The sequence below is a fragment of the Sturnus vulgaris genome, chromosome 10, assembly GCF_052056855.1.
Source record: "Sturnus vulgaris isolate bStuVul1 chromosome 10, bStuVul1.hap1, whole genome shotgun sequence".
Taxonomy (NCBI): Eukaryota; Metazoa; Chordata; class Aves; order Passeriformes; family Sturnidae; genus Sturnus; species Sturnus vulgaris.
This window is the reverse complement of record NC_142252.1, coordinates 23,800,852-23,814,583: the sequence shown is the minus strand read 5'-3', so window position 1 is coordinate 23,814,583 and position 13,732 is coordinate 23,800,852. Positions and strand designations below refer to the sequence as shown.

Genomic DNA, 13,732 nt, shown 5'->3' with positions numbered 1-13,732 from the left:
GAATTTTTCTCTGGTTTGTTCATGAATCATTTATGCAAAAATTGTGTTTCTTAAAATTGCTTTACCTGGGTGCTGATCCCCAATCCAGCTGCAATATTGACCTGCTCAATCTCAGGGAATTACTGGGGAGAGATGGGAATTATCAGTTCTGTCAAGAAAAAAATGAATATTTCTGAAAATATGTTTAATATTGCTTGGGTAGTTGGAATATCATTTTCTCAGGGAAATGCTGGGAATATAGTCAATATTGGATGTTGTTAATCACAAAACCTGAGTAATAGTTTAAATTCTTCATGTTGACTTATTAAACCAAGCCTTATTTTTATACTGTATGAAATCATTCTTTTTTTTTTTTTTTTCTTTTTCCCCTTCAGGAAATTCAATAAAATTACGAAATTCATAGAGGAAAATAAAGAAAAATTCACTCAGTTGGATTTGCAGGATGTGAAAGTGAGGGAGAATCTCAAACATGCCAAGAGCAAAGCTAAAAAACTGGAGAAGCAGCTTCAAAAGGACAAGGAAAAGGTAAAGAGAGATGGATTGGCTTGGAAAAGAGCAGTTCATTGTGGGAGAAAATGGGAAGGGCACAAAGAAAGTGGAAAATGGGGTTGGAATAGTTTTAATCAGATATTTTTAATCATTAAATCAGCCCGAGGTTGTGTTTGCTGATCACTGCAGGAATGGAGTTAATGAATGGAATTAATGAATGGAGTTAATGAATGGATCTGTGTTATCCACTCGGGCATTGAGAGGGAGAAGGGGGGGGGGGGGGGGTTCAGGAATTCCTGTCCCAGGGCCACAGGAGGCTCCAAATCCTTTCCTGCTGCAGGTGGAGGAGCTGAAGAACGTCCCCTCCACGAGCACCAAAGCCATCGAGGAGGCCACAGCCAAGAGGGAACTGCTGGCAAAGGCCAAGGACAAGGAGGAGGCCAAGCTCAGGCAGGTCCTGGCCAGCCTGCAGGAGGAGACCAAGGGAATTCAGAAGGAAAAAGAGGTTTGGACATGCAGGAATTGGAATTATCCACCTGCTGTAACTTCACTCTTCTAAAGGAAATCAGCACCAGGCACTTGGAAAATGCATTTTTTGACAATTCGGTGGGAAATTAATCTTAAATTAATAATTACAGCCAAACACTTGGCTGCTTTTCCAATGCTCAAGCATCATCAAGCAGATCATTCATAGATTTAATATAAATAATACACTCTGATTTTCTGCCACCAAAACATTTAAGCCAATGGTGTTGCTTAAATAAATATATTCTGGAATGATCTGTTCCCAGCATTTCCCCCACTCTGTGAATTAATGGACAACTACTTTAACATTTAGTTATTTTGGTGGTGGTGTTCAGTACCTGGAAGCTGGAAATTTATCCTGGAAATTTGCAGGGTTGTTTTCTGGCCTTGATAATGTGGATTTGAGCTGTAATTTAGCTCAATGTGTAGAGCTCCTCCCACCTTTTGAGAAAATAACACAAAGCTTGTATGGAAATGCTCTGTGATAACTCCCTGAAGTTCTTTATAATTAGGAAAAGCCATTAATACTCATGAATGAAGAAATGCTGCTTGTCCCCTGGAGCAGAAGTGTTTCCTGCTGCCAGGGCTGTTAAAGCACATCCATCCCATTTGCTGTTGCCCTGTGGCCAGCTGTGGGGCTGAGCTGTCCCTGCCTCTTCCTGCAGGGCAAGGAGAAGGAGCTGATGGAGTTCAGCAGGGAGGTGACCGAGACCCGCTCCAACATGGAGATAGCACAGGCAGAGCTGGAGCTCTACCTGAGCAAGTACAACTCTGCTGTGGCTCAGCTCAGCCAGGCCCAGGAGGCCCTGGGCAGCACCTCCAACACCCTGAAGGAAAGGAAAGCTTCCATCAAAGACATTGCTGGGAAATTACCCCAGGCTGAGCAGCAGCTCAGGGAGGTGAGCCTTGACTTTCCCATTTCATTTTGGGTCACACACAAAGCAAAGCCCACTCTTCTCCGTGGCAATAATCGTGGTGAAAATGAACCACGACCCATCTCCTTTAAAACAACGTTGAAAAGCTGTTTAATAGTCACTTTGCTGGTGGAGCAAATATTGGATTTCAAACTTGCTTTGTTAAGCCAGTGTTGATTTAAATTAAATCCTACATATCTCTGCAAGGGGATAGATTTAATTTCACACTGAGATGTGGCTGCATTCCTGAGCCTTCTTCAGAGGGCTGAGGCCCTGGCACAGGTGTCCAGAGCAGCTGTGGCTGTCCCTGGATCCCTGGAAGTGTCACACTGGAGCAGCCTGGGACAGTGGGAGCTGTCCCTGCCATGGCAGGGGTGACACTGGGGGAGCTTTAATGTCCCTCCCAACCCAAACCATTCTTTAAGTTCCATTTCTTGCTCCTCAATCATTCCCAAAGAAGAGAGCCATGCATTGAAAACTCCCTGAATCCAGTAGATTTTGGGAGGCTGAGCCAATATCTTTGAACCCCCCCAGAAAGAGAAAGCTCTGGAGAAGTTGGAAAGGGAAGAATGTGGGACCAAGGATCTCATGAGAAACCTGCGCCGAAAAGTGGAAGAAGCCAAAAGTTCTTTGGCACAAAGTCGCAGCCGAGGAAAAGTGCTCGAGGCTCTGCTCCAGCAGAAGAAATGTGGGAATATTCCTGGGCTCTATGGAAGGCTGGTAAGTTTTAGAAGGGTGTTACAATGTTAGTGTTGAACTTCAGAGGAGCTGAGAGGTGTTCCTGTGATCAAGTGTGGGATGCCTCACTTCCCTGGTATCAGGAATTTGGGGAAGGATGCCTCACTTCCATGGTATCAGGAATTTGGGGAGGGATGCCTCACTTCCCTGGCATCAGGAATTTGGGGAGGGATGCCTCACTTCCCTGGTATCAGGAATTTGGGGAAGGATGCCTCACTTCCATGGTATCAGGAATTTGGAGAGCAGAGCTGTGAATCTTGTGGACTTGCTGTAAAATCAGACATTTTTCACTTCTTTCCAAGCAACGTTGGTTTAAATTTCTGAAAATTCCGAGCTGAGTTTTTCATTCCTGTTGCACGTCAGTGTAATGGTAAAAGCGCTGGTTTTGTATACTGCAGCTTTTTGTCCAAGGATAATTATCTCTGCTTCAGAAAAATCAGTTTATCCATATTTTAAAAAGTGCATTCATGGATTTAGTGGGACAGAACTCAAGGAGCAGCTCAGGTACCAAGTAATGAGTGTTTGCCCCTCGTCCCTCCATCCTCAGGGAGACCTGGGAGCCATCGATGACAAGTATGACGTGGCCATTTCCTCGTCCTGTGGAGCCCTGGATCACATTGTTGTGGACACCATTGACACTGCCCAGGCCTGTGTGAACTTCCTGAAGGCTGGAGGGATTGGAGTTGCCACCTTTATAGCCCTGGACAAGGTCAGTCCCACCCTTGGGAAAACAAATCATTTCACTGTTAATTGCGGTCTAATTACATTTGTTTTAAAGCCTTAACATCCTATAGAATAACAGAATGACCTCAACATTTATCCCAAAGATTGATTCCTTGATTTCCTTTGTGGATGTAGATGGCTGTGTGGGAAAAGAAAATGCAGAAAATCCCAACTCCTGAGAATATCCCACGGCTCTTTGACCTGGTGAAGGTGCAGGACCCCAAGGTTCGCTTGGCCTTCTACTTCGCTCTCAGGGACACTCTGGTGGCCAAAAACCTGGAAGAAGCCACCAGGATAGCATTCCAAAAGGAGAAAAGGTGGAGGGTGGTAACCCTGCAGGGACAAATCATCGAGGTGTCAGGTAATGCAGCCCCAACAGTGCCTCCATTGGAAACACTCTGTGGGTGATATCGAAGGCCAAGAGCTTTGACCTCTTTTCATCCCTTTTTCTTTAGGAACCATGACTGGTGGGGGAGGAAAAGTCATGAAGGGCAGAATGGGCTCCTCAGTCGTGATGGATATCTCAGAAGAAGAGGTGAGTACATCATGGAAATGGAATTCCAGCAGAATTCCTTCCTTTGGGCAGTGAGCAGGAATCTGGGATGGAAGATAATTACAAAGGGTTACAAAGCCCAAATTCCCAGTGTTAGCAGAGGTTACAATGCTTCAAAGGGATTAAAGGGTTGTCACTGGCAGGGGCTGCCCAGGGAGTTTGGAGTCCCCATCCCTGGAGGTGGCACTCAGTGCTGTGGGCTGGGGACAAGGTGGTGACCATAGGCTGGACTCTGTGGTCCTGGAGGGCTTTTCCAGCCTCGGGGATTCTGGAATTCTGTCTTTGTTCACAGCCATTATTGAATTCAGTCTCACAGTGCTCCCTTTGATAGCTTAGACACCATTTTGGCAGAGCAGGATACAATTTGCTTTTCCTTCTGAATTCCATTTGGGTTTTAATCTGGAGCTGCTCCTCTTGTTTCTCAGTGGCAGAGCTGATGTTCCCAGCACTCAGCCTCCCCAAGCTGAAGCTTTTACTGCACTTTCTCCTGTGTTTTAAGAGCTGTTGAGCACAGGCATGAGCCCTGGCTTGGTTTTCTCATGGTGACACCAGTAAATAATCCTCTCATTCTGTGTAGATCAGCAAGATGGAATCCCAGCTGCAGAGGGATTCCCAAAGAGCTGTGCAGCGTGAGGAGGAGAAATCCCAACTTGAGGAAGCCATAAGGAAACTGCAACAGGACATTCAGGAAATGAGGAACACCTCTGAGAAATACACAGCCAGTATCCAGGTGAGAATCTCTGAGCATTTCCCAGCCCCACACAGCCCTGGCTGGTGGCCAGGAGTTTTCAAGGACAAAATTCCAGCCCAGTTTTGTGTTCTCTGCAGGGTTTTTCTGAACAAGAAATTAATCTGAAAAAACAAATCAAGGAACTCGAAGCCAACGTCGCTGCTGCTACTCCAGATAAAGCCAAGCAGAAGGAGTTGGAAAAAGTCCTTAGTGGTTATAAAAAAGGTACATTTTGTGGGGAGGGGATTAGAGATAAAAGTTGTAGTAATCTCTTTTAGTAAAAGAAGAAGGATTGAGTTTGGCTTTGTGCTTCAGTTCCTTGTCTTGGTTTGGTCTTCCTGTCCTGAGGTGTTTCTAGAGGTCAGAAAGTAAAACCCCTTTTCTTTGTAATTGCTCAAGTTCATGTTTCAGTCAAGCTAAAGGAAACGTGAAGTTCAGTATTTTGTTTCTTTGCTTAGATTTTTGTGGTTGTATCACACACCCATAGGGAAACTTAGTTTAATTAGGGGTAAGAAGTGTTAATGAAGAGTAATGATGTAAAAATCAAGTGAAGGTTTTTGCCAGGCTCTAAGCAGGCTCTGCCATGAGTCTATAAAAAAAATCCCTTTCTTTTGTATTCCCACATCCCTTTTGTGCAGTGATGCTGTTCAGCAGGGGCAGGAACTCCACAGTCACACCAGCTCCTGGGAAATGCTGGTGACCAGTTCTTAAAATTGAACTTTAGAGCATCTTCCCATTAATTAAATGCAACTTCTAATGCACCACCTCATGTATTTAAGTACTCTGTGTACATTAAGCTGAGCGGTTTTTATGGCAGGAGAGCTTTGGCAGAGCAGAAAGCAGTGGGTTCATTTTGATGTTTGTCACAGTTAAACTCATCATTTATCATGTGCACTTCTCAATGAAACACAGCAGAGCTTCCATCTGCAGTCCCTCCCACCCCTTGATCCCTTCCAAGGTGCTGTCCATGAGCAGCCCAGGGCCCTCAGTCCCCTTTCCCTTGCACAGATTACCAGCGTGTGGCTGAGAAGGCTGGCAAGATGGAGGAGGAGGTGAAACGCCTGCACCAGCTCATCATGGACACCAACAACCAGAAACTGAAGGCTCAGCAGGACAAAATTGATAAGATTGACAAGGAAATGGATGAATGCTCCTCAGCCATCACCAAGGCTCAGGTGGCAGCCAGGACTGCAGACAGGTACTGCACTCACTCCGTGCCTCTGCTAAGGGGGGCTCAGGGAAGGAAAGGGAAGGCAAAGTTTGTCATTTCAAATTGTTTAAAAGTCACCCTTAATCAGCATTTCTCTAGTATTTGCCTGAATTGTTTGTCTGATATTGCCTAAAGTGCAATATTCAAGATAAAGTCCAAAATAGCACTCGATTGGATGTGCTGGGGCTGTTCACATCTGCTTTTATTAGATCTGTCAGGAAATAAAATGGATCTGTTTTTTATGGGATCTCACCAATCCATAGAGATTCCAAACTCTAAAAGAACAAATGGAGTCACTTAGTGAGGTCTGGCTGCTGAGGAAGACAACTTTGTTTTCCTTGGATCCTTCTGGAGGGAGGGAGTTGGTGCCTAAACCAGCACTTGCTCCTTGTTGTCAGTGACACTGTGAATTATTTCCTGTGCTCCTGGATTATTTCCTGTGCTCCTGGATTATTTCCTGTGCTGTTTGCCTCGTGTGAGGTGCACAAAGATCCCTGTCCCTGAGCAGGAACCTGAAGAAATCCGAGGAGGCTCTGCAACGCACGGAGAAGGAGATGGAAGAAAATGAGAAGGAGATGAAAAAACTGACAGCAGAGCTGACAGCCCTGGAGGACAAAGCCACTGAGGTGATGAACGAGTGCAGGCAGGCTGAGGTGAGTCCTGGGAGCACTCTGGGCTCCAGGGAAATCAGGGAGAGGAGTCAAATCCTCCCTGTGTCCCACTGATGTCCCATTCTCTCTGCAGAGCAACCAGGCTGTGGTGTAAATTGTGTATTTTTATTTTTTATACTCACCTAGAAATTTATCCTGAGCCAATTTAGGAAAAAAAACTTAAACCGGGTCTCCCCAAAGAAATTGCTGTGTTTTAAAGTTGCTTAAACATAAAATTTTTGCAGTTATGTGGGATTTTAGTTTCTTACCTCATTGAGAAAGGGAAGACCAGGATGGCTGAAATGCTTTCAAATAAATCTAAGATTTGATGTTTTTTCTCTAATTAGCTACAAATGAGTGTAGGACCTGTTTGATCCAGATCTGGAATGAAAACACAAACATTTTCTCAGTCATTCCAGAATTCAGGGATCAGTTATAAATCCAAAAATATTTATTTGTTTCCAACAATAGCCCTGAGTAAATTAAGTGAAAACAGACTTTTCACCCAAAAAATGGAGAACATTTTTGTAAGTGATGGATTAATGCCCTTTTTGGGGACAATTGCCATTTTTCTATTCAGGAAGCTTTGCCAGCAGTGCAGGAGGAGCAGAAGAAATTACTCCAGGAGATGAAAACTATGCAGGATGCTGAACATGCCCTTCAAAGTGAAGCTCTGAGCATCAAGCTGAAAATGGAACAAATCGACAGCCACATCTCCACCCACCAGGGAAAGGTTAAATACTGGCAAAAAGAGGTAGGAAAAAACTTCAATCAGGGAATTGTGGAATGGTTTGGGTTGGGAGGGACCTTAAAACTCATCCACATCCACCCTCAGGGACACATTCCACTATCCCAGGTTGCTCCAAGCCCTGACTTTGGGCACTTCCAGGGGCAGCCACAGCTCCTCTGTGGATCTCACAGGATGAACTCATCAACACCCCCTTAGAAAACAGAGGAGCTGGGAGAAAATTCCTCTTCAGATCACAGCTTCCTGCTGTATGTGCAGGAACACGATATTTATTCTCTTTTTCACATCCTATTTTAAAATTACCTGTGAGAAGAATCTTGGAGCGTTTGGAGATTAGAAGCTGTACTAACCTAGAAAACGCTCATTTTATAAACGTGTTAGTTAAAGCTTTCCACGCTCTGTGTTTTGCATTGCAGCTCTCCAAGTTATCCCTGCACGCCATCGAGGGCGAGGCCCCCGAGGAGCTGCGGCTGCTGAGCCAGGAGGAGCTGGAGGCGCTGCAGGAGCCCGATGTGCTCAGCAAGAAAATCGCGCTGCTGGAGGCGGAGCGCCACCAGCTCCGCCCCAACCTGGGAGCCATCGCCGAGTACAAGAAGAAGGTAAAAAAACTCCAGGGATCCTGGAATCCCTGCGGGAAAGAGCCCAGCCCCAGGAAAACGGGGCCTGTTCCTCCTCCTTCCCTTTGAAATCCTGGAGTTTGCCTGTTCTTGTTGTTACCAGCTCGGCCTTGGGCAAGGTGAAAGTTGTTTTGTTTGCCACACCAGCAGTGTCAGGTGATAACTTCCCGAGTGATCTTGAAGTCTTTTCCTACCTAAATAATTCCATGATTCTCCTGGGAATGTTTATTTAATAGAGTCAAGTCTTCACAGCCAAGACAGACACACAATACCGGGATTTTCCCTCTTCACATCAGTAATATTGAACGATTCAACAGATAAAACATTTTTTATTTTTACACAGGTTATTTTTTCCCCCAGCAGCAGAGACAGGAAAAGAGAGACAACTGGAGGGGGTTTGTTTCAGCCAAGCTGGGGAAAAGGAATGTTCAAATGGTAGGAAAAGTGGTTTAAACTCTAAACTGAGGAGGCAGCTGCTCTGAGTGCCCTTGGGTTTGGTTGTTTTTCCCTGCAGGAAGAGCTGTACCTGCAGCACGTGGGAGAGCTGGACAACATCACCAGCGAGAGGGACAAATTCAGAGAGGCCTTTGAAGAGCTCAGGAAACAGAGGCTGAATGAATTCATGGCAGGATTTAATGTCATCACCAACAAGCTGAAGGAGAACTACCAGATGCTCACGCTGGGAGGGGATGCTGAGCTGGAGCTTGTGGACAGTCTGGATCCCTTCTCAGAGGGAATCATGTTCAGGTTTTCAAAATACTTTCTATTCTATTAATTTTTAATCATCATAGTCCTTTTTTCGACCTGTTTTTAAAGTAAATGTTCATTGACCATCAGCGAACCAAAACAGGCTCAATGTGGGCAAATAGTGACAGAAACCACAACTTTCTAGCTCTGAGATTCATTTCTTTCTCCTGGACAAATCAGGAACTAAAGCAGTTGGAAAGCTTTGACCTCATTTCCCAGCACTTCTTAATTCCCAGGTCACTTCATTCTGCCTAGGGAACGATGGCAGTGTTCTGTCAGAAAGGCTCCCAGGATAAATTCATCATGAATTGGGAGTTGAGCTGGGAAAGGCAGTGAGCAGGAGGGTGAGGTGCTGCAGTTCCTGCAGGCACAGCCCTGTGTTACCCAGGCTGAGCTCAGGCAAAGATCAGAATTCCTCACAGACCCAGCTCTTGCTCTTGCTCTGTTCCAGTGTCCGGCCTCCCAAGAAAAGCTGGAAGAAAATCTTCAACCTGTCAGGAGGAGAGAAGACCCTGAGCTCCCTGGCCCTGGTGTTTGCCCTTCACCACTACAAACCCACCCCCCTGTATTTCATGGATGAGATCGACGCTGCCCTCGACTTCAAAAACGTCTCCATCGTGGCATTTTACATCTATGTAAGTTCCTCTTCCTGCCATGTTCCCTCCTCCCCCAGAAGGGACAATCCAAGGTGGATTTCAGCTCTGGGATGCTGCAGTTTCACTGCTCCTGGGACACACAGACACCTCCCAAAAGCATCAGCTCTTGTCAGAATACACAACTGCAGTTCTTACTCCAACCTCGTGATTTCCCAAGCTTCCTTGGATTTATACTTCCATGGCATTCCCATCAGTGTCTTTGATCTGTATCTTAATTAGTACTAATTAATTTTTTCACACCTTTAAAACTTCTACCCTCACCATATTTAATCAAAGCAAACCTCTTACACAGCTCCAGTTCAGGTAATTAAACATTAAATATTCAGAGTTTTTGAAAACGGGTGGCAAAGGTTAGGAGCAGCTACTTCAGATTAGGGAAACACTTGGAAGTTCCCTGCCTGCAGCTGCAGTTTTAAACTTGGCTTTGTGTGCCACACCAGGACAGAGGGAATTTTGGGAATGCTAGGCACTAACACAAATCACTTCTGTTTCAGGAACAAACCAAAAACGCCCAGTTCATCATCATCTCCCTGAGGAACAACATGTTTGAGATTGCAGACAGATTAATTGGGATTTATAAAACCCAGAACACCACCAAAAGTGTGGCCACCAACCCCAAAATCCTGGCTGTGAAAGGACTGGAGGAAATTGCCCTCCCTGGGTGCAGTGCAGCCCAAAAATAGGGAGGAAGCAACTTCCAGCCCCATGGCTGCTGTTCACTTTTATCTGCTCTCATTTTGTATTGTGGACTTTGTTTTGTAAATTTTGAATAAATTTTGTAAAATATTATATTAATATAAACCCAGCCTCAAAAAATTCTACTTTTTGAATGTCATGTAAAAATTGAGAAAAGGGAGATGTAAATTGATGAAAATAAAGAGTGCACTGGGTTTACCAGGGGGTAGGGGCAGCACCAAAGACACAGACACCAATTTATGGAATCAATGTAATTTACTAAAATGCAAAACTGCCAAGAATTACAGGAGAAGCTCAGCAAGGCACCTGATCATTTACAAAGAATTCCAGGAGGGGAAGCTCAGCCATTCACCTGATCTTTGGCAGAGAATTCCAGGAGGATGTCAAAGGCCAAATTCTGCAGCTGTGGATCAAAGCAAATCTCACCTCTCCTCACCTGAAGTGGATCAGAACTTTAGTCCAGAGGAAATCCATGCAATGCACAAAAAGAAGAATACAGGAACAGAACAAGTGTAGAGCTTTAACAGTCTAGATTTTGAGTAGAAATTAAAAATAATGCTGGACTGCTGCACAAGGTTTCCAATCTAACCCAAGCAGTCAGGAGAATTCTCCTGCACAACTCCAGGGCCAGGGCAGAAGTGCAGCACAGCTCTCGTGCTTTGTCCTGCAGGGGGATGCAGGAATCCTCATAAATCCGCAGCAGGAATTTCCAGAGGAGCAGGGATGGCTCCAGTTGAGATTTCCTTGTGCCAAAATAACACCAGCAAGCCCAGGATGAGCACGGGAAGGTTCAGGTGAAGCGTCCCAGAGTGCAGATGCTGCTGTTGGCTCTTGGGCCTTTGCCAGCCAGGCGTAGCTCTGGGGCTCTGGTGGAGCTGCCCGATTTCAGTTCTAGGCGTGTCCTGCAGCACCTTCCCCGTGCTCGGCTCCATCTGCACGGCCTCGGGCTCTGGGAGCTGCTCTGCCTGAGAGCCTGGAGCCGCAGCTGAGCCCCTGCAGCTGCTCCAGGAAAAGCAGCGGGGACTCCTCCTCCTGAACCGCTGAGTGCAGCTCCTTTAACTCATTCTCTTCCAGCTTCAGGTTCTCCACCTCCTCCGTGAGGGGATCGTATTTGTCTGAAATGCGGCTCTCGAGTTTATCCAGAGCGCTCAGCAGAGCTGCTTGTTTCTGCTCCAAGGCATCACCAAATTCCTTAAAACTGCAGCACGGCTTCCCTGTGTCGCTCTGGCACCGGGCCCTGTGCTGCTGCAGCCTCTCGGAGCGGGATGGATCCGTCAGCTCCTCCAGGAGCCGGCCCGAAGCCTCCCGGCTCTCATCGATGGCGACACCGCGCACCAGGCGCCGCTCGTGCAGGCAGTAAATGTTCAGCGTTTGCCGGGGGTGTGCCCTGCACGTCCCCTCCTCCTCCTCCTCCTCGTCCTCTCAAGGCTCTGGCACAGAAAGTCCAGCTCAGCAGCCCTCACAGACAACACCACACCTGGAATTACTCCCGGGTTACTTCGAGCACGAAACTGAAAATTAACTTTCATGATCCCCCTCTGTCTTTCGATTCCATTGCCAAGGTTAACTCTCCATCCCTTACACCTCTGCCAAAGCTTCTGCCCATGAGCTTTCCCCGGTATTTACCGCTCAGTCCCGGGTGGCGGGGGGCGAGGAGCACACCTGGACCTGTCCCTGCAGCTCCGACACCGGGCATCGATGGGCGAGGAGCTGCGAAAAGGGATCCGCACCCGCACCCGGCCGACTCACAGCGATGGCAACGAGCTCAAACACCGGAAAAGCGGCCCCGGGCCCCGCAGTGCGGGACCCTCAGCGCCCGCCTGGGCCCGCCCGAGGAGCTCCGAGCCCGTTCCGAAGAGCTCCGCTCGCCGACGGAGCTGCTCCGAGCCTGTCCCGAGGACCTCCGCTCGCCGACGGAGCCGCTCCGAGCCCTTCCGGGGAGCTCCGCCCGCCGATGGAGCCGCAGCCCTCGAATGCCAATGGCGGGAGAGGGGCGGGAACGGGCGGAGCTGAGGGAGGGGATGGAGCCGAGGGAGGGAAGGGAGAGAGAGCAGCGATGGAACCGAGGGCAGGGAACGAGGGAGGGCACGGAACAAGGGAGGGCACGGAACGAGGGAGGGCAGGGCAGGGATGGAGGGAGGGCAGGGCCGGGACCGCCGCCGGGCCCCGCAGGGTCACTCCCGGGGCCGGCAGAGCCCCTCCATGGGGGCCAGGGAATCGTGCGGGGCCGGGAATGGAGGGATGGACAGAGGGATGGACGGACGGACGGACGGATGGATGGATGGATGGATGGATGGATGGATTATGGATGATGAATTATGGATGGAGCAGCAGGGATGAGGCCGCTCCCTGCACAGGAAGGACACCGAGGGACAGCCGTGCTCCATCCCCTCTCTGCATCCAGCGTCTCAACCTCATTTCCACAATCCACGGAAAAATTCACCCTGAAGGTGAAAAATGGGAGACACGGAACCCTCTCCCTGCTTCTCTCTCCTGACCACGGAAATGTAAATGATTTCATCTTTCTCTAAAGCTGCCGCAGACAGCTGAGAGGATTTTCACGTCCTGCCAGGAGCCCGGGCATGGCTCCCGCTGCCAGAGGGAAGGGCTGGGTGGGATTTGGGGAAGGAATTCGGCCCTGGGAGCGTGGGCAGGCCCAGAGCAGCAGCCACCGAAGGAATTTCTCATATCCTACGTTATTCTCTATTCAGTTACAGCTCACTGAAGTTACTCTCGTTAATTTTGTTATAAAATTCATCTCAATGAGAAACGAAACTCGTTCAGTGTTGAGATGTAAATCATAATCATTCAAAACTTTCCTAAACACCTTCAAACCACCGTGTAGAGAATATTAAACAAATATCTGGGAAACAGCTAGAATTACACTTCAAATAATAAAACCCCTCAAGCTCTAATCACAAATTACCCCACACATCAGAAAAATGTTAAGGGGAAAACTACAGGAGCACAAAATAAGGGAGCTTTTGATAATAATTCACAAAATATTGAGAGTATTGTAACAGAGACTAAAACCAGATCTTGGCTTTCATCTATTTTATGTACTTAAATTAAGAATTCAAGACGAACCAGCATTTCAAGTGCAAATTGCCATTCCAGCAATTAAATCTGTGATAAACTCATGACCTGTATTGCTGATACTGACCCTCACCTGCCTTTCCATAAATGACAAAACTTCTGGAACACATTTACCAATAGTTGGCATTTCAAGTTTCCCAAATTTCCTAGCAAGAGCAGCTTTTACTGCTTTATAAAAATTTGAAATCGAAAGGATTGACATTTTAATGACAACTTAAGGAAAAGTTTTCCTCAGCTTTGGGATACCAGCAGGATAAATCCAGGATTTCTAATGGACTGACAAGCAAAAATGGGAATTATTTGATGGAAATGAAGTTTCCAGCCACTTTTCTGTGGATACTGCAGCAATTTTAATTTTCCCAATGATTTCTGTGTGTCCCCCGAGTTTCACTGGAGCAGTAGCTACAACTTATCCCGAGTGAGTTTGTAAACTTGACACGTTTGCAGCTACTAAGTTTCCTCTCACCAATATTTGATCCAGATGCAGAATTCCTCTAATTGTTTCCAGCCTCAGGAGCAGCTTTTCCTGCCAGGAATTTGGTGACACGCAGAGCTGAGGAAATATTTACAGTTAAAAGTGGCAAAAAAGTCTCTTGAGTTTGAATGTGGAGAAATCCTGAAGTTATGAAGTGATTCTGCC

At 46.9% G+C, this 13,732-nt stretch overlaps 1 protein-coding gene across 3 annotated transcripts in view; it reads left to right on the top strand.

Annotated features, from left to right (window-relative positions):
- SMC4 (structural maintenance of chromosomes 4) overlaps positions 1–10,105 on the top strand; it is a 28,937-nt gene extending 18,832 nt beyond the window's left edge. For all 3 annotated transcript variants that reach the window (XM_014884543.2, XM_014884541.2, XM_014884542.2), the window contains exons 9-24: positions 375–525; positions 830–994; positions 1,680–1,913; positions 2,463–2,648; positions 3,214–3,375; positions 3,525–3,750; positions 3,845–3,924; positions 4,520–4,672; positions 4,771–4,897; positions 5,681–5,870; positions 6,391–6,535; positions 7,113–7,286; positions 7,697–7,879; positions 8,412–8,644; positions 9,096–9,279; positions 9,795–10,105. In XM_014884543.2, the coding sequence (XP_014740029.2) occupies positions 375–525; positions 830–994; positions 1,680–1,913; positions 2,463–2,648; positions 3,214–3,375; positions 3,525–3,750; positions 3,845–3,924; positions 4,520–4,672; positions 4,771–4,897; positions 5,681–5,870; positions 6,391–6,535; positions 7,113–7,286; positions 7,697–7,879; positions 8,412–8,644; positions 9,096–9,279; positions 9,795–9,983 (2,782 nt within the window). In that variant the 3' untranslated portion in view covers positions 9,984–10,105. The remainder of the gene's footprint in view (positions 1–374; positions 526–829; positions 995–1,679; positions 1,914–2,462; positions 2,649–3,213; positions 3,376–3,524; positions 3,751–3,844; positions 3,925–4,519; positions 4,673–4,770; positions 4,898–5,680; positions 5,871–6,390; positions 6,536–7,112; positions 7,287–7,696; positions 7,880–8,411; positions 8,645–9,095; positions 9,280–9,794) is intronic.
- Positions 10,106–13,732: the final 3,627 nt, after the last annotated feature.